General features: G+C 41.9%; 1 protein-coding gene across 1 annotated transcript in view; it reads right to left on the bottom strand.

Moving 5' to 3' along the window:
* The window catches only part of LOC116523215 (collagen alpha-1(IX) chain-like), a 116,165-nt gene that overhangs the window by 93,447 nt on the left and 1,316 nt on the right, over positions 1 to 21,402 (bottom strand). The window contains exons 2-6 of the mRNA XM_032238303.1: positions 18,389 to 18,434; positions 16,790 to 16,966; positions 3,717 to 3,790; positions 1,903 to 1,980; positions 1,422 to 1,554 (exon numbers count right to left, since the gene is read on the bottom strand). Coding sequence (XP_032094194.1) covers positions 1,422 to 1,554; positions 1,903 to 1,980; positions 3,717 to 3,790; positions 16,790 to 16,863 — 359 coding nt within the window. The 5' untranslated portion in view covers positions 16,864 to 16,966; positions 18,389 to 18,434. The remainder of the gene's footprint in view (positions 1 to 1,421; positions 1,555 to 1,902; positions 1,981 to 3,716; positions 3,791 to 16,789; positions 16,967 to 18,388; positions 18,435 to 21,402) is intronic.

The raw sequence follows: 21,402 nt of genomic DNA, 5'->3' as shown, positions 1-21,402 counted from the left end.
CCCTGGTATGCCCCAATTATGGGAGGAAGCTAACTGCTTCCATATCTGTCAATCGGCTCGTCACAAGAGTCCATCACGACAGAAACCCAATATTTTTACTGTTGCCTTTTGTACATTTGTGTTGTATTTTTGCTGATAAATAAATAAAGGGAGACTAGTATAGATCTATTTCAAGCTATTTAGCTCTCATCAGCTAGCCATACCCTTACTGGGATTCGAGCCTGTGCTATATTACATCGTAGGCAGACGTCTTAGCCATTAAGCTAAGGAAGCAGTTAGCTTCCTCCCATAATTGGGGCATACCAGGGGTTGTGACACTAAATATATACCTTCCTCCCTGGCTTCAGCTGATAAGGAGGAGAGCCTGTGGCTTAATGGCTAAGACGTCTGCCTACGATATAATATAGCACAAGCTCGAATCCCAGTAAGGGTATGGCTAGCTGATGAGAGATAAATAGCTTGAAATAGATCTATACTAGTCTCCCTTTATTTATTTATCAGCAAAAATACAACATATATGTATATGTATATGTATATGTATATGTATATGTATATGTATATGTATATGTATATGTATATGTATATGTATATGTATACGTATACGTATACGTATATGTATATATGTATATATTTCCTGTCTAGGCAGGGGGTTGGACTAGAAGACCTCCAAGGTCCCTTCCAACTCTGTTATTCTATTCTGTTCTATTCTATTCTATTTTATTCTATTCTATATAGACTTGAATATAAATATCAATGAACAAAAACTAAGACATATTCATTTAAAAAGTGGTGATAGAACTATAGGGTAGTGTTTGCCTGTGTGATTTTCTCCCTATTCGGTGAATATGTGAAGGGTATATGAGAATGATCACACAAACTCTGCTCTCACACTTTCAAAATTCTCATAATCTTCAGTACCTTTATATCAGGTATACAAAACTACCGGGTAACTTTCTTTGTACTCGTAGTAGTTCAATTAATAGCTTTAAATTTTCCAGGTCTATAATGGTACAGAAGGATATTAAATGTAGCTATTATTCCTCAACGTGAGAAGGGTAATTTATTTATTTATTTTGATTTGTATTGTCTGTATTATTTTTACACTGACTCAAGGTGGCAAACATATCCAACACACTTTTGTCTCCTATTTTCTCCACAGCAGCAATCCTGTGAGGTTAGTTGGTGTCAGAGTGATGGGCCCAAAGTCAACCAATTGGCTTTTAATGGTTGGGGTGGGGGTTAAAGTTAATGGTCTCCAGCTTTCTAGACTGCACAATTTCTTTGTTTTCAAAATGGCTGCTAAGTTCACAGTCTCCAGCTTTCTAGACTGCACAATTTCTTTCTTTTCAAAATGGCTGCTCATTCAAATAAATAGACACTCTTAATAGAAATAATAAGGAAAATAAATTTAAAAATGTTACCTAGTAGGAATCCTGAAGTCTGCTTTGGTGCCTAATTTGTAAGCAACTTGTAAAGATGTGGATCCCACCACATGTTGGATAATGCCTATGGAAGCAGCTTTATCAAGCTGGAACTGCGAAATTAAGTCATAACCTAAAGTAAGGAATACAAATATTTGAGAAGAAAAAATAAACCCCAAAACGATGTAGTGAGATCTTTTTACCCTGCAATTTTTTCTTTCGATGTGTATTTTCTGATTGATTCAACTTTGCTGCTGTTCAAATTTCAATTTAAGGCAGTTAAGTTTCTTAATAGTTCACATTAGAAATATAAAGGTGTGTCGCCTTGAAAATAATAAATGATTCTATAATTAAATAATGTATAAAGCAGCTTCTTTCAGCCGCATTCACTTTATGGAACAAAAATAAACAGCCCTTAAAAAAGTTGCTCCATATCAGTTCATATGAAGGAAGGTATGTATAATAACTTGCGTTTACTTGCCTGGTAGATCATCCTGGCCAATCTTGGTTCGTGGGCACAGATCCATCCTCATGTTAGAATTAAATGTTGTTGGAAACCCTGCAAGAAGATTAGACATGCTGCAGTTATCTCTGTCCATTTTCCTGTTGAATGGTCTGTGACCTGGAGCATCTCCTTAGAGGGAGTTCCAGAAAACAAATCCATTTATTTATTTAGGATCATGTATAAAAAACAAGTCCACATTTTGTACAGCTAAAATCAAAAGAAGCTACATTCATGAAGTCAAAATGATGCTACTGGTGATATAAATACATATTGGAGAAAGCCGTGGAGAATCTCAGTTCTTTCCCTGCTATTTCTGTCTTCCCTAAGGTAGGTTTGTACTAGAAATATTTATGTAGTGCAGATTTATTTGTGATTTTAAAACATTTCTAAATAGATAGTGGATTGGATTGGATTTATTGGATTTATATGCCGCCCTTCTCCCAAGGACTCAGGGTGGCATACAACATTAAAAAACCACATATTACAAAAGTTTTTAAAAATTAAATAGAATATCCCAAACAAACCCAATTAGGATTAACATGACATTTTTTTAAAAAAATTCGATTAAAATTAACAATGATCAATAATTTGTTTTGTTTTGTTCAGGCCAGGCTGGCTTGCTGGAAATGCCAACTTTTTAGGAAAGTCCATACCTACACTAAAATCAAAATAAGCAAGTGCTAACTCTGCTTTTGCAAAACTTGTGAAAGTTTTGGTGTTCTTTCCTTTTTCCTTTCATATTTCAGATATTTTCTTCTTTCTCTCCCCGTGTTTGATTATACAACATGCTCAGTTACAGGAGGGCAAGTGTGGGAATCATAACTGACGGTTTCTTGCAAGAACAAACAGCCATTTCACTCTCTCTAAAGCACCACTGTGTGTATGTGGAAAGGGGGGAAAAAGCTCCCTTTTTTAGTGTACCAACCTCAACCGTCCTAAAAAAAAAATGAAAAGGAAAACTAAACATTGGTTCCAGTTAGCTGTAGAATTCAACCTATGCTCTGTTTCAAGTCAAGTTGGAAGATCCCTCTGGAGAGTGGAAGAAAGAGTTACAGTTTGGACGGTGAATTTTTTTCCTGACCACAATTAGCATTTTGTCTATTCCAAGAAATTTTCTTACCATTGGTTGATCACCTTATATTTCTAGGATGACCTTCCCGGATTTAGTGCCCTCCAATACAACCACCCGTATCTCAGCCAGCATTATCGGTTAGATGAAAATATGGGGAAATGTAATACAAACACATCTGGCAATAATAAATTTAAGAAGATTGTCCTAGAACTGCAATAAGCGTTATTTCAAATTCTTCGCAAGTTTGACCACTTTCTGCTCGGATAATGCTTGGAGACGTGTATGGGTGGGTGGGTGTACATCTGTGGGTATATATAACAACTTCTGTAAAATATTGTTGTTCATATTTTTAGACTTTATATTAACCTTCCTAACTCAATTCCATTCAGATGCTCTCCGTATTGTTCCAATATAATCTTTAATCGTGTCTGTTCCTTGATCTTTCATTTCAAAAATGTAATATATTTCTGTTCTTTTTTTTTAATGCAGTAATAAAACAGAAAAATGTGTCACAATGGAGAGATTGGCAGAAAAGTCAGCCATCACATTCCATGTTGTGCAATTTTTACTTTTTGGTTTCTTTTCTCATTCTTTGTACAAGAAGGCTACCTTAGCCCTGTGACAAATCAATCTACAGTAGTATCTGACCTATACCTGAATACAGTGGAACCAGTTTGATTACCAAACGTTTAGTTAGTGTAATGAATACGATTCTTACTTGTTTGCCCTTGAACAGTAACTGATGTCAGGATCTCCAGAAAGCAACTCAGAGAAAAGAGAAATTGATACTGCCTGCAAGGAGGGATGGGGAAAAAAAACATCTCTTAAACATAAAGGTAGACTGCCTAATAATCTCATACATTTTCATTTCAGAGTCATGGATATATTCTACGTAACTTAAATACATAATTCCATGACATTTATTTATTTATGAAAATTTATTTTGCCACCCAGCTCACTCTCAGTGACCTTGGATGGCTTACAAAGATTTTTAAAAAAACCTAATATAAAAACAATAAAAAAAGCAATAAACCACCACCACCCACTCCCAACCAAACTCCATAAACCTTCCTTTACACAATAGGTGAGCATTTTTTCTTAAAAGGTTTCAGTTCTACCACATTTTATTTCTCCATACAACAAAACGGTTTGAGTTGGAGTCATTCTCTCAAGCATCCTTTCCTAGCACGATTGCCATATGGGGAAATAAAAACATTAATATAGAGGTTCAGCTCACATAGACTCTTTTGAATACAGTCCACTGAAGTTTCTCCATTTTTAGAGCGCGATTCTTTTAGAAATAAGACTTGATTGCTTACCAGCCGTTCTTCATGTTTCCACCTTATCTTGAGCGGTAGAAGGCTAGAGAATTATTTGGGGTTTTGTTCTTATTGAATAAGGGGGTCAATGTGTCCCCTCTGCAGAGCATCTGCGGAGGAATGGAAGTCACACCTCTGAGACAGTTTTAATGGCCCCTGAGGAAATGTGGAGTGGGCACTAGGCAAGCTTACGTGTCCTAGACTAGAAGGGAGGGTAAGAAGAATTTGGCTGGGAATTTGGAGGAAAGGGTGGGGGCAGGGGTGGGTGGGGGCTGGTAGTATGGGCTAGCCATACTACCTAGCAAGTGGTGGAAGAAAACTAAAGGGGAGGAACTAAAAGGAGAACATGAAGGGCTGGTGCCTGGAACTGACCCAATAAAGTTTCTGTATATTTTGGCACATCTACTCTTCAGGGTAAATTTAAGCCCTTGAGGGGAAAAAGGAACTTTTCATTTACACTGACTCTCCAATGAGGCAGTCACTCCTGCAACACAGGGATTTTGCTGAACAGAAGCAGGCAGGGTTCATAGCTGAGGTCTGAATCTCCCCAGATAATAACACAGATAATAACCTAATTCAGTTTTCTGGTTAATAAGTCTGCTCCCCGCTCTCTTCAGGTTAGCTGTATTTTTTTTTTAAGTATAGATAACCGTTGCCTGCAGAGAATTTTCTGTGCCTGGAAAAAGCAAGAATTCTTGATCCGGGGGAATTAGGTACTGCTTGGATGGATAGAAATAATCTTTAAAAAGCAGTTAGGTCAATAGTACTTTGTAGGATGTTCATGGGAACTGCCCTTGAAGAGCATCCGGCGACTTCAGCTAGTACAGAACGCGGCCGCGCGAGTGATTGTGGGTGCACCTCGGTTCACCCGCATAACACCTATCCTCCGCGAGCTGCGCTGGCTACCTGTTGATCTCCGGATGCGCTTCAAGGTGCTATTAGTCACCCATAAAGCCCTACATGGCAGTGGATCTGGATACTTGAGAGACCGCCTTCTGCCAATTACATCCCTGCGACCAATAAGATCACATAGACTAGGCCTCCTCCGCATTCCATCGGCCAGCCAGTGTCGGCTGGCAACTACAAGGAGGAGGGCCTTCTCAGTAGTAGCCCCGACCCTTTGGAACGAGCTCCCCGTAGAGATTCGCACCCTCTCCACCGTCCAGGCCTTCCGCATAGCCCTTAAGAACTGGCTCGCCCGTCAGGCCTGGGGACAAGGATAGTTACCCCTCCCGAATGATGAATGTATGTTGTTGACTATTTTATTATATGTCTCTATCTTAACGTCTGTATTCCCCCTCCCCGATTTTATGTGAGCCGCCCTGAGTCCCCTCAGGGAAAAGGGCGGCCTACAAATATTAATAAAATCCAAATCCAAATCCAAATAAAATAGTTTGGAAGGGAAGCTGGTACACTGAGCAGTGGCTAGTCAGATATGTTGAAGGGCCCAGCAAAGGGAAGTACCCAAAGATTTGTTAATACAGGTAATCCTTGATAGTCAACTGTTGTGGCCCAGCAGGAGCCGTTGGAGCTGCCACCAGATTCCGACAGCGAGGGGCTCTATGAGTTGGCTCTGGAGGATGTGGAGGACCCTGGAAAGGGTTCCGACTCCGAGCAGGGCGCAGAGAGGCTGGTTGGCCACCAGGAGGTGCCTGAGGCCTGGAGCAGTGGGGAGAAGACAAGAGAGTGTGATCCTGATGTCATGCATTGGAGCAATGGGGAGGAGACAAGGGAGATGGTCCTGGATGCCTGGCAATGAAGAGCTAATAAGCGTAAGGAACAGTTACGCAGTTACAAGAGATAATTGCACTCAGCTGGTGGTAATTAGGCTCCTCTCAAGACTATAAAAGGAATGATTGTGCACATGCCCCTTTGCAGGAGTCAACACATTCACTAAAGTTGGAGAACTTTTGTGGCTAGCTTGGCAGGCTGGATTAGGTTAGTCTGTGCTGGATTGCTGCCAAGGCCTGAACTGTGCTGGATTGCTGCCAAGGTCTTGTCTGTGTGTTAATAAATCCTTGAAGTATCTTTGTCTCGGCGTGCTTGGGTGTAGGATGAGGGGGGTCAGAACAGACAACCATTCGTTTAGCGGCCGTTCAAAGTTACAATGAAAAAAGTAACTTATGGCCATTTTTCACAGTTATGACCATTGCAGCATCCCCATGGTCACGTGATCAGAATGAGCCACGTGGCAACTGGTTCATATTTATGACGGTTGCAGTGTGTACCAGGGTCTTGTGATAACCCTTTGCGAACTTCTGACAAGCAAAGTCAATGGGGACGCCAGATTCGCTCAACAACCGTGTTACTAAATTAGCACCTGCGGCGGTTCACTTAATAACTGTGGCAAGAAAGGTCATAAAATGGAGCAAAACTCACTTAACAACAGTCTTGCTTAACAACAGAAAGTTTAGACTGTCGTGGTCATAAGTCGAGGTCACCTGTAATGGAAACTTGTTTCATTTGCAAGTTCTGTCCTGGGGAAGCTGAAACATAGATAGAATTGAGTGTACAATCACTAGGACAATGGATTATTTTCCCCTTATGGCATCTGCAACTTAACCTGTGTAACTCCAGGCAGTTACAAGAGAAGTAAGAGTTTTGTGTTTCAGTAGATGGCAGTACCTGTTTTTCCTTCTCTATTATTATTATATTTATTTATTTATTTATTTATTATTTATTTATTTATTTATAAAATTTATATGCCGCCCAACAAAAAAGAGTGGGGAAAAAGACACATAACGAACACATAACGAGAAAAAAAACGGTTTAAAATTGCAACACCACATGCATTCATTCTAATTGGGGCTGGACCTCAACAGTGAGGTCAACAGCCCCAGGCCTGCCAGAACAGCCAGGTTTTTACAGCTTTCCTGAAGGCCATGAGAGTGGGTATGGTCCGGATCTCTGGGGGTAGCTGATTCCAAAGAGTCGGAGCAGCCACAGAGAAGGCTCTCCTCCAGGGGCCCACCAGCCGACACTGTCTGGCTGACGGCATCTGAAGGAGGCCCAATCGGTGGGATTTTATCGGCTGTTGGGAGGTATGTGGCAGTAGGCGGTCTCAAAGGTACGCTGGCCCTAAGCCATGTAGGACTTTAAAGGTAATAACCAACACCTAAGTTAAAAAGCTAAGCAGACTAGATCTGTTTAGAACAGGGGTCCCAGACTTTTCAATTCATTGAGCCCTTTATGAAGCTTCAGACTGTTCATCAACCCCCCAAACATTTCATTATAGGAAAACAATTTGATAAATGCTACTTCAGCTAATAGCACTGTGACTAATAGCGATAATAACTTGAGCACCATAGGCATTGTCAAATTTCTATTGTCAAATTTGCCCGGAACAGCTTACATCCTCTAACACCACCAAACATCAATATCTACCTTTCCCAGGGCCCTTGGAAAAGACTTGATAGGGGATAAAAATGCCAAATCCAGTCTGACCATCTGGCTGACTGTGTGTTGAATCATAATAGCAACATTGATCCTTTTTGGACAGTCCCATTGACCCCTGAGGGGTCAATCTGAACCATTTTGAAGGACTCAATTTAGACCTCGAGTGGGATTCCACTAGGGATATCCCAGGTGTATAGGCTAGACTTGAGAGTTGATTTTTTTTTCTGAAGTAGGAGTAAGTAAAGTAAGTAAAATCTTTATTACGGTCAAAGACCAGCAATATACATTAGTTTTTACACTATATCAAAAAATACTAACATTAAAATATAATTAAAAAGTATTGACATTAAAAGTGGATAATAACATAATGGTCCAAAGATTGTTAGAGGTATGTCCAGATAATTGGTACAAGATGACAACTATACTTCTGTAGCCAATTTTTTTCTTATGGACATTGCAGCAGCACAGAACTTTGCCACTGCATACGTGGTAACCAAGTTAGTGTCCTGGAGGAGAAAGCCTAGATAAAAATTGTCTGCCCTCCCTGGCAATCTCTCTAATAAGGGGAGAATATGTGCAGATCTACAAGCTCTGTATAGCTCGCAGTGTAATAGAACATGTGGATTATCTTCCACTTCTCCTTTACCACATATACAAACCCGTTCTGCTATAGGTGTTCTCTTATACCTGCCCTGGAGGAGTGCTGAAGGAAGAATGTTAAATCTGGCTCTGAAGAAAGCTATTCTTTGTTTTGGGGAGATCAGGTCATTTAGATATCTTGCCGATTCCCACACACCCTGTTTGATTCTGTCCCTACTGTGGAGAGGCAACCTACTTAGTTCTTCGTGGAACTCCATGTCCCTCATTCTATTAATTACTACTTGCTTTGCTTGCTCAAAGCCTAGGGACATTAAGAATAATGGTGAGAGCCCATAAGAGCCCAGCTTATGATCAATTGCCTGTTTCCAGGGTGGTGGGAAATTGTCAGTCAACACTAGTGGGGACAGTCCCTCTGGAAAGAAATGCATTTTAAGCCAATAAATGATCATCATCTTCCAAGCTCTTACTTGAATTTGAGGCATGCCTGTCTCAATTCTTAACTGGGCATTTGGAGTTCCATTGGGTGCAGCTAGGATGGCTCGCAGGAATTTTATTTGTATGGTTTCTAGCAAGTCTCTCTTTGCAAGGATTCCTGTTTGTGCCCCGTAAAGAATTTGTGCCAATGTTTCTGAAGTAGGAAGATGTCAACCCTGCATCTGAGTTAGCTGCATGAGTGTGCCTATGAAGTCCCTAAGAGTCTGGCTTGACTCAAAACTCATTTTGAAATCCTTTCAGGATGTACCAAAGATAATTGTCTTTGTGACAACACGGGAATCCTTTCCCCTGAATTTATAGTAGGGCCAGCCTTGAAATGAAAGCATGAAGTGACAAAGGTTGTTATTTAATGGATTATACCTCTGTATTTTTATTCCAAAGGAGACGGGATGACTGGATTGTCAGTTTCAGATTTTAAAAGCGGTGTGTGCACATCTGGGAAAGCGGGGGAAACACTGTTTCTTGCAATGATTCAGGAATGTCCCAATATTTTGGAGAAAGTCCCAAGAAGGGTGGGAGAGTAGGGGCAGAGGTGAGACATAAGGTCATGTCTTGCTGAAACGTTGCTCCTAAATATAGAATGAAACTTTCAATAGAAGCGTCAAACTATTATAAACCAGTGGAAAGTCTCACCTTACAAGCCACTCTGCAAGAATCTACCTATATGAAGAGGTAGATTCCTATGTTAATATTTATCCACAATGCAGACATGTGATTGGAGCAAGCATACCCTGGTTGTTGTGCTCTGCTGAGAAAGATAAAACATTGGGCATCACATTTAGAAAAGGGATCTTTGGAGAAAAGGCAGTATAAATTTACTTGGTATAATGTCTCCTTTTTCTTCAGTAATGGCATGTGAGTGCCTAAGAAAAAGAAACTAGAGTTTTCTGAAGAGGCTAGAATTACACGCTGGTGTTTTGAAAAATCCAGTTTCCATCTTAATGGTTTGGCTTGAGCCACAGTATTACTCTTGGCTGTACTTTCTCTGCAATAACAAAGAGATCTCAATCGGCTTTTTACAGATGGATTTCTAAGAATCCTAAGGCTGGAAGGCACCTTATGGTCTTTGGATCCAACCCCTTCCTTGATCCATGTAGAAGTCTAAATCAAAGCACCTCTGACAGATAGCTGGCTAATCTCTGCTTGAGCACAGCCTGCAAATGGGAATCTACCGACTCTTTCGGTAATGGGTTCCACTGCTGAATGACTCTTAAATATTTTATACCATTACATTGGCATCTCTGCCTTCTCGTAATTTAAGGCCATTATTCTGTTTATATTGTACTCTAGAACAATGGGAACACATGTTGTCTTTCTTCCACTGGGCATCCTTTTAGTAATTTCAAGAGTGCTATATTATGCTTCCCTGATCTCCTCTTCCCAAGGCTAAATATACCTAGCTGCTTCAACCCCTTTGCATAACAATAGCAATCGCAATAGAACTTAGATACAGCTTCATAGTGCTTTACAGCCCTCTCTAAGTGGTTTACAGTCAGCCTTTTGCCCCCAACAATCTGGGTCCTCATTTCACCTGCCTTGGAAGGATGGAAGGATGAATTAACCTTGAACCAGTCTGGATCAAACTCCTGGCAGTGGGCAGAATTAGCCTGCAATACTGCATTCTAACCACTGTACTGCCACAGCTCTTGCATAGCTCCATAATCATCCTCACTACCCCTTTTTTGAAGCTTTCCAGTTTTGTTGAACCTTCTTTGAAGTGTGGTATTCACATCTGGTTACATTGAAAGTGGGGGATGGCTTAAAGAAGGATCAAGTAAACAAATTGCCCTGATTTGAATGGGAGCTGCAGCTTAAAACTGCACTGGCCTTTTCGTAACTCAGGCACATCACTGACTTATATTTAATTTCAATCAATTACCCTTCAACAAAAAATTTCCCTAATACTATTACCGAGCTAGGAATCCCCTATCCAGTACTAGTCCTTATGACTTTTGAGGAACCTGTGCATTTGGAAATCCATATGAAAATTCCTTTGAATTTTATTATCTCCTGGAGTATTAATTATTTTACCTAATTCTGATTTATCTGAAAAATTTATAGGCATTCTCCCCCCCTTCCCCATGACTACATGACTTGAATAAGTATTTATACTAATAAATTTTGACTAGTAGGGGTGCCAGGACTGATCTATGTTGTAGCCTATTCTCTTTCCGTACTGATCAGGAATTATTGATTAGGATATTCAGCCTACTTAACTGTAATGACACTCAGTTTGCTGGTCTTAATTAGCTTGCTAACCAGTATTTCATCAATTTCAAACAATCCTCAGGTGAGGTGTATTACTGACAAGCAGCATCCATATTGCAGGCATTACACCAGCTACCAATAGGCGCTCAGGTACAATTCAGAGCACTGGTTGTGATGTACATGGCAGAGTACCTTCTGCAGGCAGAACCCATCCTGTTCAGCCTGTTTAGCCTAGATGGGGATGTTGCAGGTTCCCAAACAAAATGAAAGTTATTGGGTATTGGAGATCATGTTGGTGACTGTTCTGACGCGCCCCCCCCCACCTTGATACACCAAAGCACGCCGAGACAAAGATACTTCAAGGATTTATTAACACACCGACTAGACCTTGGAAGCAATCCAGCCTGCCAAAATAGCCACGATAGCTTCTCCAGCTCTAGTAAATATGTTGATTCTTGCGACAAGCATGTGGAAAGTCATTCCTTTTATAGTCTTGAGAGGAGCCTAATTACCACCAGTTGAGTTCAATTATCTCCTGTAACTGCGTAACTGTTCTTTATGCCTATTAGCCCTCCATTGCCGGGCATCCAGGACCAACTCCCTTGTGTCCTCCCCACTGCACCAATGCATGACATCAGGTTCACACTCCCTTGTCTCCTCCACACTGCTCCAGGCCTCAGGCGCCTCCTGGTGGCCAACCAGCCTCTCTGCACCCTGCTCGGAGTCGGAACCCTGTCCAGGGTCCTCCACATCTTCCAGAGCTTCTCATAGGCCCCCCCCGCTGGTGGCAGCTCCAACGGCTCCTGCTGGGCCACAACAGTGACATACTCCAGTTCTATGAGACAACTTCCCCCCTAGGTCAGATCAGCTCTGGCTTTATTTTAAGAATCATGAAAATGGTGTCATTCTGAAGTTTTGAAAGTTGATGTCACCTTTAATGTACAGCTTTTCAATCCCTTATTATAGCTTCATTATTTTTAATTAATTATTATTAAACTTCTATCCTGCTCAACTCGCCAAGGCGACTCTATGGTTTTACTTGGTCTCCTGTCTCTTTTTGAAAAGGTTTGAAAAAGTGACTTCTGATTCTAGGTAAAAGGTAAAGGTTCCCCTTCGCACATATGTGCTAGTTGTTCCAGACTCTAGGGGGTGGTGCTCATCTTCGGTGCTCAGCCGAAGAGCCAGTGCTGTCCAAAGATGACTCTCTGGTCATGTCTCCAGCATGAGTAAATGCTGAAGATGCACGGAACGCTGTTACCTTCCCACCAAAGGTGGTCCCTATTTTTCTACTTGCATTTTTACATGCTTTCGAACTGCTAGGTTGGCAGAAGCTGGGACAAGTAACAGGAGCTCACTCCGTTACGTGGTGCTAGGGATTCGAACCGCCGAACTGCTGACCTTTCTGATTGACAAGCCAGTATCTTAGCCACTGAACCACCATGTCCCTTCTGAGCCACCAATTCCCTTCTTTCTAATTCTAGGAATATATAAATTAGAGAAATGAATAAATAAAAATGCTCACCACAATGGTGTGATTAATGATCAAGAAGAGCCTAATGTTGCACAAAGGGAGGGTAAAAGGGGCAGATAGTGAACGACAGGTTCCTTCTCTAGCACCCAATTGTCTCTCATTGCAGCTCAACAAAATTCTTGGGAATAAAAACCCCATAAACTCCCCAAACCACAAAGCTTTTTTCTAATAACTTCAGTAGGAGTAGAATTCTGTGGAAGCATTTCTTTTTTGTGCCAATTCTATTTTTATTTCACAGCAGATCACAAATTATATTACCCCTATTTATAGTAAAGTGTCAGCAGCTAGTCGCTTGAGGGCTGAATATAGATTTTTTTTTTATAAGATTGCCATCTGGTTCCCCCCATGCCTTCTTACACTTTCCACTATATTTAAAACAGAAGAAGGAAAAGATGATGTAGGAGGGAAATCAGGAAATCTCTTCGGTGTGCACTTTAGCTGTGATACAACACACCCATTGTTGCCCAAAGAATATATTCTCGTTTTTGCTTCCTTTCAAGCAGATGTTTGAACTGTGAGATTCGCAGTTGTTGTTTTTTTCAATTATAAAAGATGCATAAAATCGTGATCAGGTCCTTCTAGAGACCATACTAGGGGGAAAAAATGTATTTTAATTTAAAAACAGATCTGTCAAACATTTCCATAGCAATGGGTCTTTGGCTCTGACCCATTTTCCTCTTCGCTTGCTATCTCTGCTTGACTGCTTACAAGGGGTGATCTTCTCTGCTTCTTTCGGGACGCTGGAGTGGCCACTATGCATTGCTTGTCGGGGCTGACCAGGGAAGCCACTGTCACGCCACTTTCCCAACCGCAGAGCCGAGGCCGTGTGCTTCCTCACCAGAGGTGGGTTCCTACCAGTTCGCACCTATTCGGTAGAACCGGTTTGACAAATCTACCGAACCGGTTAGAAGAGGTTCCACCAGTGGACCCGGAAAGCAGGCCACACCTACAGACGAGGTTCCAAAAAATTTTGAAACCCACCACTGGTCCTTTGATGTGATTATTCTACACTATCATGCTCATATTTATAAAACTCAGTGCCTCTGTGAAAGGTAAGGATGACTACCATGTTTGTGGTGCAATCAGAACATTGCGTGTGTTGAAGTTGTTTTAACGCAAACCAAAGATGCTTTTTAAAAAACAAGTTTACATCATATTCTTATGCATGCCAGTGCTGTGTGTGAGGTAATTTAAGGTGGTTCTGACAAGTGTCATCGGCATCTTCATATCCGGTCACATGGGCGGCAAGCCACTCCCATCCAGTCACATGGGTGGCAAGCCACTCCCACAAAGGAGGCCACACCCACAGAGTAGGTTCGAACAATTTTTGAAACCCACCACTGTTCCTCACCTGGCTGGCCACCGGCAAAGAGCCATGTGGCCGATAGCTGCTCAATGCCCCACACAGCATCGCCCAGCCACTGGTGGGGACAGAACTGCCAGCCCAGCTTGTATTTGGGCTGGCTGGTTGGAACAGCACTGCAGCAAGAGGCCCCCGCGCTGCAGCTGAAAGAGAAGGTGCCACGCGAGAAGATCCTCACATTGGAATCTATAAATCGGCAGGTCAAGGCGGTGGAGTACGCAGTGCAGGCGCCCATCGTCCTGAACGCAGGCAAGATAGGAAAGGGTATCAAAAGCCGTTCACAGAAGTCACCAAGGCCAACATTCGTGATTCGCAGCAAGCAAAACTTTAGTCAGGCCACCAAGCCGCCACTGCAGGGCCAGCCGCTTGGTGCAAAACCTCATGGCTTTTCTCGTCCACAGTGTCATCCTCCCTGCTCAAGCAATGGTTAGGTCCGCGGGAATCATCCCTGCCCCGGTACAGCAAATTCCGATGGGCTGGATGCAGCTGCGAAGTGCTTCCTTGCTCAATTTAAAACTTTGCTCAGCCTTCCAGAGTTCACTGCACTGGGCCAGGAATGATTCCCGCAGACCCAGCCTTTGTCTCACTTAACATCAGAAATTTTGGGCACAATTGTGGCCGTAAATTGAGGACTAACCGTACTTGGCTACAATGCAAAATTAGACTTCATGGACAACTCTGAAATATCTCATCAAGTCTGTGCTCCAACATTGATGCAAAAGAGGAGGAACTAGATGAGTTTTATGATAAGGATCCATTTGAAATCGACAAACATACGAGCAAGATGTGCTGCTTATTATTAGAGACTGGGATTCCAAAGTTGTAAACATTGAGGAAAATGTAATTGGATTCTATGGCTTAAGAAATTAAAATGAAGTATTATTAGTACTAAACTGCCAATCCCAGTTTAGGAGATGGAGCCGAGGTGGCGCAGTGGTTAGGGTGCAGTACTGCAGGGCACTTCAGCTGACTGTTATCTGCAGTTCAGCGGTTCTAATCTCACCGGCTCAAGGTTGACTCAGCCTTCCATCCTTCCGAGGTGGGTGAAATGAGGACCCAGACTGTGGGGGCAATATGCTGACTCTGTAAACCGCTTAGAGAGGGCTGAAAGCCCTATGAAGCAGTATATAAGTCTAACTGCTATTGCTATTGCTATTTCTTCCCTTTGTACATGCTTAGTGCAAAACCAGCTGAAAATACATGCAAAGGAAGACTATACTCCTCGCTGAAAACATACAATAGATGTAAGTAATTTTGCAGGGGATTGAACTGTGCCTTATATTGTTTGAGAGATTAAGCGACCTTCCTTTCAATAAAATAGCTGGATAAATTGAGCTCTTTTAGGACAAATTCACAAGCACTTTAGTGCTCAAATAAAAAATGGGGGAGGCAAAGAAAGGGTTTCACAGATGCCATGTGGGGAGCCACTTATATCTACACAGTTCTATCATTAGCTAAGGAGTGGATGGAGATTGCCTTTTAGCTGCATTAATATCATTAAATGGCACACTTTAATGGCCAATATTACTATGCTGATACCTTTTCAGGTTGATTGTTCAATCTATATTTTTTTTTAAAGGAGAGGAAAAGGAAAGTAAATGAAAAAGGCTATGGCCCATCCTGTTCCTAAAATCGTTGCCCATGGTCAACCCTACTGAAAAATGTTGGCTAATTATTACAAGGGTGAAGTGTTGTGCGTTTTGTGGTTGGGGATTTACCTGAATTATTTTTTTTACTGAAAGCAACAATCCAGTTAAAAGATTCCAAAACAAAAATTAAAGGAAGAGCAATTTAAACCAGCAGTTTAGTAGAAGTACAAATGAGAGTTTTCTCAGGAGCAAACTAATAATAATAATAAAATCCTGGAACGTTTGAAGGTTGAAAGTCTGTCTCAAAAGAATATGCTTAAAAGTCGGCATTAAAGAATCATTTGGGACATGTTTTTGGTATGCTTGTATTTTTTCTAATCGCTACAGCCAATTATGCCTAAAAGAAGGAAAACCCAAAGCAACTCATCACTGCCAAATATGATATCTTTTGCAATATTGGCAATATATGCCTTTGGTAAATACTGACCACTTTCTGATCCATTCTGAAGTTCCCAAGTGTCTCTGGTATTAGGTTGTATCTCCTTACAATACTCAATGGTCCTGTTGAAAGTTTCAAGGGAAAACTAAACCATGACAGGGGTTGTGGCCCAGCAGGAGCCGTTGGAGCTGCCACCAGACTCCGACAGCGAGGGGCCCTATGAGTCGGCTCTGGAGGATGTGGAGGACCCTGGACAGGGTTCCGACTCTGAGCAGGGCGCAGAGAGACTGGATGGCCACCAGGTGGCACCTGAGCCTTGGACCAGTGGGGAGGAGACAAGGGAGAGTGATCCAGAAGCCAGCAGTGAGTTGTTCCTGGATGCATGCCATCGAAGAGGTAATAGGCGTCAGGAACAATTATGCAATTCCAGGAGGTAATTGCGCTCAGCTGGTGGTCATTAGGCTCCTCTCCAGACTATAAAAAAGACTGCTTATGCACACGGCCCTCTTGCAGAAGTCAACCCATTGACTAAAGAGAACTGTTCTAACTAACTTGGCAGGGTGGATTGCTGCCAAGGTTTATCTGAGTTGCTGCCAAGGTTTGTCTGAGTTTCTGCCAAGGTCCTTATCTGTTTGTTTGCTTGGCTTTCAGCCACCAAGATTTTGGTCTTGCTATTAAAGGACATTCCAGTTAAGCTTGTCTCAGCATTCGTTACTGGACGGAGGAGGGGGTCAGAACAGACAGGTATGAAATGCCAGAGGGTCAACAAACTGTAAATCTTCTATTTTAAGAGGTAAAATATTGCTTAACTAGAACTCCCACCATTTCTACAATCAGTCTTATTTTCTGACCTTTCAACCTGAGTCATTCCTTCTCCTCTTGTTTCTTGGTACAAGGATTTCTTCATGCCATCAAACTTAGTCATTCAAAAGGTAACACGCGTTCAGATGGAAAAGAAAAATAAAGCTGAGTGCCAATAATCTATGCCATAATTCTAGACAACTTTCTCCAGCAATTTCATTTATGGACTGAAAAGCAAAAGAGAAAGAAGAAACGTGTGTGGCACATCACAACAAATATAGTTGGTTTCTAACAACAGCTGCCAACAATTGCTCTTGTTCTCAGTGGATGTTCTGTAATACTGGTATAATCACATTGCACAACTGCCAAAAAATATAATCTATGCAAGCTTCTGCTGTTACATCATCCCCTGAGAATCTTTTCAGAAACAGAGCACCACAAAACTTTATGACTACAGTATTGAAAAATGGTTCCCACAAAATCAATCTTTAAAATACTTCAGGAAATAAAATGGTGGGAAATAATCCCCCCCCCCCCACACAAGCTAGTTCTCTTTTGTCATGTTGTTGGAAATAAAAGGGATCAAAATAAAAACATAGTTAAGTGATTTATTAAGGTAAAGGTTTCCCTCGCACATATGTGCTAGTCGTTCCAGACTCTAGGGAGCGGTGCTCATCTCCGTTTCAAAGCTGAAGAGCCAGCACTGTCCGAAGATGTCTCTGTGGTCATGTGACTGGCATGACTAAATGCCGAAGGTACAGGAACGTTGTTACCTTCCCACCTCATCTCCGTTTCAAAGCTGAAGAGCCAGCACTGTCCGAAGATGTCTCTGTGGTCATGTGACTGGCATGACTAAATGCCGAAGGTACAGGAACGTTGTTACCTTCCCACCAATGGTGGTTCCTATTTTTCTACTTGCATTTTTACATGCTTTCGAACTGCTAGGTTGACAGAAGCTGGGACAAGTAATGGGAGCTCACTCCGTTATGTGGCACTAAGGATTCGAACCACCTAACTGCTGACTTTTCTGATTGATAAACTCAGCGTTTTAGCCACTGAGCCACCATGTCCCCTAGTGATTTGTTAATGGAGGCCATTTCTATCAAGGAAATGGCTTCATTTCCCTATTTTTGTTTGAGTTTTAACATTGGATACACCACTTATGACTCCACCGGAATAATGCAGAGGATGCTAATCATTTAAAGAGTAATCTGTCAGGATATAATTGGTGATGGATTATGCCAGAGAAATGAGGTCATTCAGTAGGTGGTGAATAAGTAGGCATTTGTCCCAGGTCTTGTTCTTAATTGAAAGAAGTTGGAGGTTTCAATCAGATCACAGCTACTAATTATAGTTGAGTTAGAATCGTTTTTGTAAGGGTGAAAAAAACGCATGCACCTTCCATCCTACCAACAGTCCTGTTGTATTTATTTTTCATTGCTTAAAGTGAAGATTTCTTGCACGTACATAAATGAGCCAGAGTTTCAGATCTTAAGTCAACTCTAACAGGCATATATTAGTGTCATGATAACTTAAACCTATTTTTCTACCTGCCTTTCCTGATTACTCGTGAAAATGGATAAAAATGAACTGGCAGTTTCAGGATTTACTCACTGAAAAGGTTTGTTTAGGGAAAGAAGGGAACTTACGTGTAATTTTAGAAGGTAGAGACGACAATTATTATGTTTGGAATTGCTGCAAAGAGAATGGAAAGTCATTTCTTTAGATTTCTTTCTCTCTTTTTTGCTACCTTTTTTTTCTTTTCCTACATTTTCTTTCATGTTTCTGTAGTTTATTTAAAATCTATATAAAATCTTCTTATAATACAAATATCCTGCCAAAAAAAGGGAATGAATCTACCAGTCTTCTATCAGATGATCAACAAAGATTGCCAACAAATCCTCATATAGGGTTCTAGGACCACTCACCATTGCCACCAGAGCCGAGGTGGCGCAGTGGTTAGAGTGCAGCACTGCAGGCTACTTCAGCTGACTGCAGTTCTGCAGTTCAGCTGTTCAAATCTCACCAGCTCAAGGTTGACTCAGCCTTCCATCCTCCTGAGGTGGGTAAAATGAGGACTCGGATTGTTGGGGGCAATATGCTGACTCTGTAAACCACTTAGAGAGGGCTGAAAGACCTATGAAGCGGTATATAAGTCTAACTACTATTGCTATTGGAACTTTAAGGATAGATATGCCTTGGACTCTGATTTAATTCTGCATGATATTTGGAACGCTGACACCTATAATTCAACAGCTCCTCCCAGAAGGGAGCAACAGAAACAGACTGTGAAGTGGGTGTGTGGGGCCTCTAACAATGCTTTAAGCTTTAGAGCACATAGCGCTTATAAGCATTATCCTGACTGACAGGAAGTGAGCTTCCTATAATCTTCTCGGCTGTCCTTACTGCTCTCTGTATGGACTTTCTATCTGAGGTGCTGCAGTAGGGGTGGGTTCCGGCAGCCTTTACTGCCGGTTCACTCATGGTTACACAGCATGCATGCTTTGCACGCTTAATGCGCGAATGTGCAGTACTATAAAAATGCTTCTGCACATGCGCAGAAGCCAAAAACAAGATGGGAGAGCCAGTTCAGGGGCATGGCAGGCCCGGGTTGCTGCCCGTTCCACCAACCCAGGCCGTCAAACCACTACCAGTTCAGCCAAACTGGTCCAAACCGGTAGGAACCCACCACTGCACTGCAGCCACCAAACCAAACAGTGATGCAGTTTGCTAAAACACTCTCAATTGTGCTTCTGTAAAAAGTAGCCAGGGTAGAAGGAAGAAGAAAGTGCTTTCTTCTCACTGAAGTGTGCAGCCCAGAACAAGGATACCCACTTAGCCTGCTTTTTATATTGGGAGCGAGTCACCCTGTCACCATCACTGCTTGCCTCACTCCCTGCCTGGGAGCCATCAGGGTCTAGTGTAGCCCATGATTGGCAGCTTGCCAACTTAAATGTAGATACAAGTCCCCAAGCTCAGAATGGAGCACATGTGTGTGTGCGTGTTCTAAAGCAGGGGTGGGTTCTGGCAGCCGCTCCTTGATGTGCACTGCACCCACATGCACAGTACTTTAAAAATGCTTCTGCACATGTGCAGAAGCCAAAAACAAAATGGCGGCGCCTATGGCACCGCCGGGAGAATCAGTTTGGGGGCGTGGCAGGCCTGGGTCGCTGCCGATTCAAGCGACCCAGACCGCCAAACCACTACCAGTACAATATATTGTAGAGCCGAGGTGGCGCAGTGGTTAGAGTGCAGTACTGCAGGCCACTTCAGCTGACTGTTATCTGCAGTTCAGCGGTTCTAATCTGACCGGCTCATGGTTGACTCAGCCTTCCATCCTTCCGAGGTGGGTGAAATGAGGACCCAGACTGTGGGGGCGATATGCTGACTCTATAAACCGCTTAGAGAGGGCTGAAAGCCCTATGAAGCGGTATATAAGTCTAACTGCTATTGCTATTGCTACCAGTTCAGCCGAACCAGTCCAAACTGGTAGGAATCCACCACTGTTCTAAAGATATACGGCTGTATGTTTCAAAACTTGTATAACACAAAAAGTGTTATACATCTGATATTTTATGTTAATCCACACTAGGAATTTCTAGATTACCAAAACAAACCTTGCTTCAGTAAAAGCATAATCCACGGAAATTAGCCTTTTATAGTGGGACGAGAAACATTATTCTACAAAAACAAGATCTGCAGATAAACTCCTCTTTAAAACTCAGAAGCCAGATTGAATATATCATTTGTCAGTTTTATCCATAAATGAAGAAAATTATATGTGCTTATTATTTTGATACTGTTAGCCAACAAAGTGGGAGAAGGATTAAGAGTTCACTGTGTTTTTCCAATCCAAATGATGTACACAGAATATATGCTTATACTAATTATATTAGTATTTCAAAACAAGTTAAACTTGCTAATCTAATATAAATTAAAGGCATGGTGCCCTGCAGGTGTTTTGAGTACATAAATGCACCATGAACAAGTGTTTGAATCTCAGAGCAATTAAAATGATACTTCTGTCAAGCCCTGAAAATATTAAATTCAGGAAATTATGAGTCACAGATCAGAAATAGATTAACACAACATTATGCAATTAGGAACAATGGGAGAGAAGAATGAAAGAAGGCTCCCAACGAAATCAAGTAAAGAGAAGCTAATGAATATGTGATGCTCAAAGGCCAAACCTTTGTGGACCATTGAGAAAAATGATTCCAGTACTTAATATATTTTCCAAACAAATTGTTTCTTCCAAAAGCCAGAAACATGGGACACCTCATTGTTAGGTGGACATTTAAAATGTTTCAGTTTGATGCTGCAACCAGAGCAGTGGTGAAACTCATTATTTTTTTTACTACCGGTTCTGTGGGGGTGGCTTGGTGGGGGTGGCAGGGGAAGGATACTGCAAAATCCCCATTCCCTCCCCACTCTTGGTGGGAGAATGTTGCAAAATCTCCATTCCCACCCCACTCTGGGGCCAGCCAGAGATGGTGTTTGCCAGTTCTCCGAATTACTCAAAGTTTCCTCTATCAGTTCTCCAGAACCTGTCAGAACCTGCTGAATTTCACCCCTGAACCAGAGGCCATATGTCCGAGTGAGGTGTTGAGAGACATCCTACTTGTACTCTGATACTCTTTGGAGGCCTTGATAGTGGCACCTA

This window comes from Thamnophis elegans, unplaced genomic scaffold, assembly GCF_009769535.1.
Source record: "Thamnophis elegans isolate rThaEle1 unplaced genomic scaffold, rThaEle1.pri scaffold_103_arrow_ctg1, whole genome shotgun sequence".
In the NCBI taxonomy this organism is placed as follows: Eukaryota; Metazoa; Chordata; class Lepidosauria; order Squamata; family Colubridae; genus Thamnophis; species Thamnophis elegans.
The sequence above is the reverse complement of the archived record's forward strand: the minus strand, read 5'-3'. Positions and strand labels throughout refer to the sequence as shown.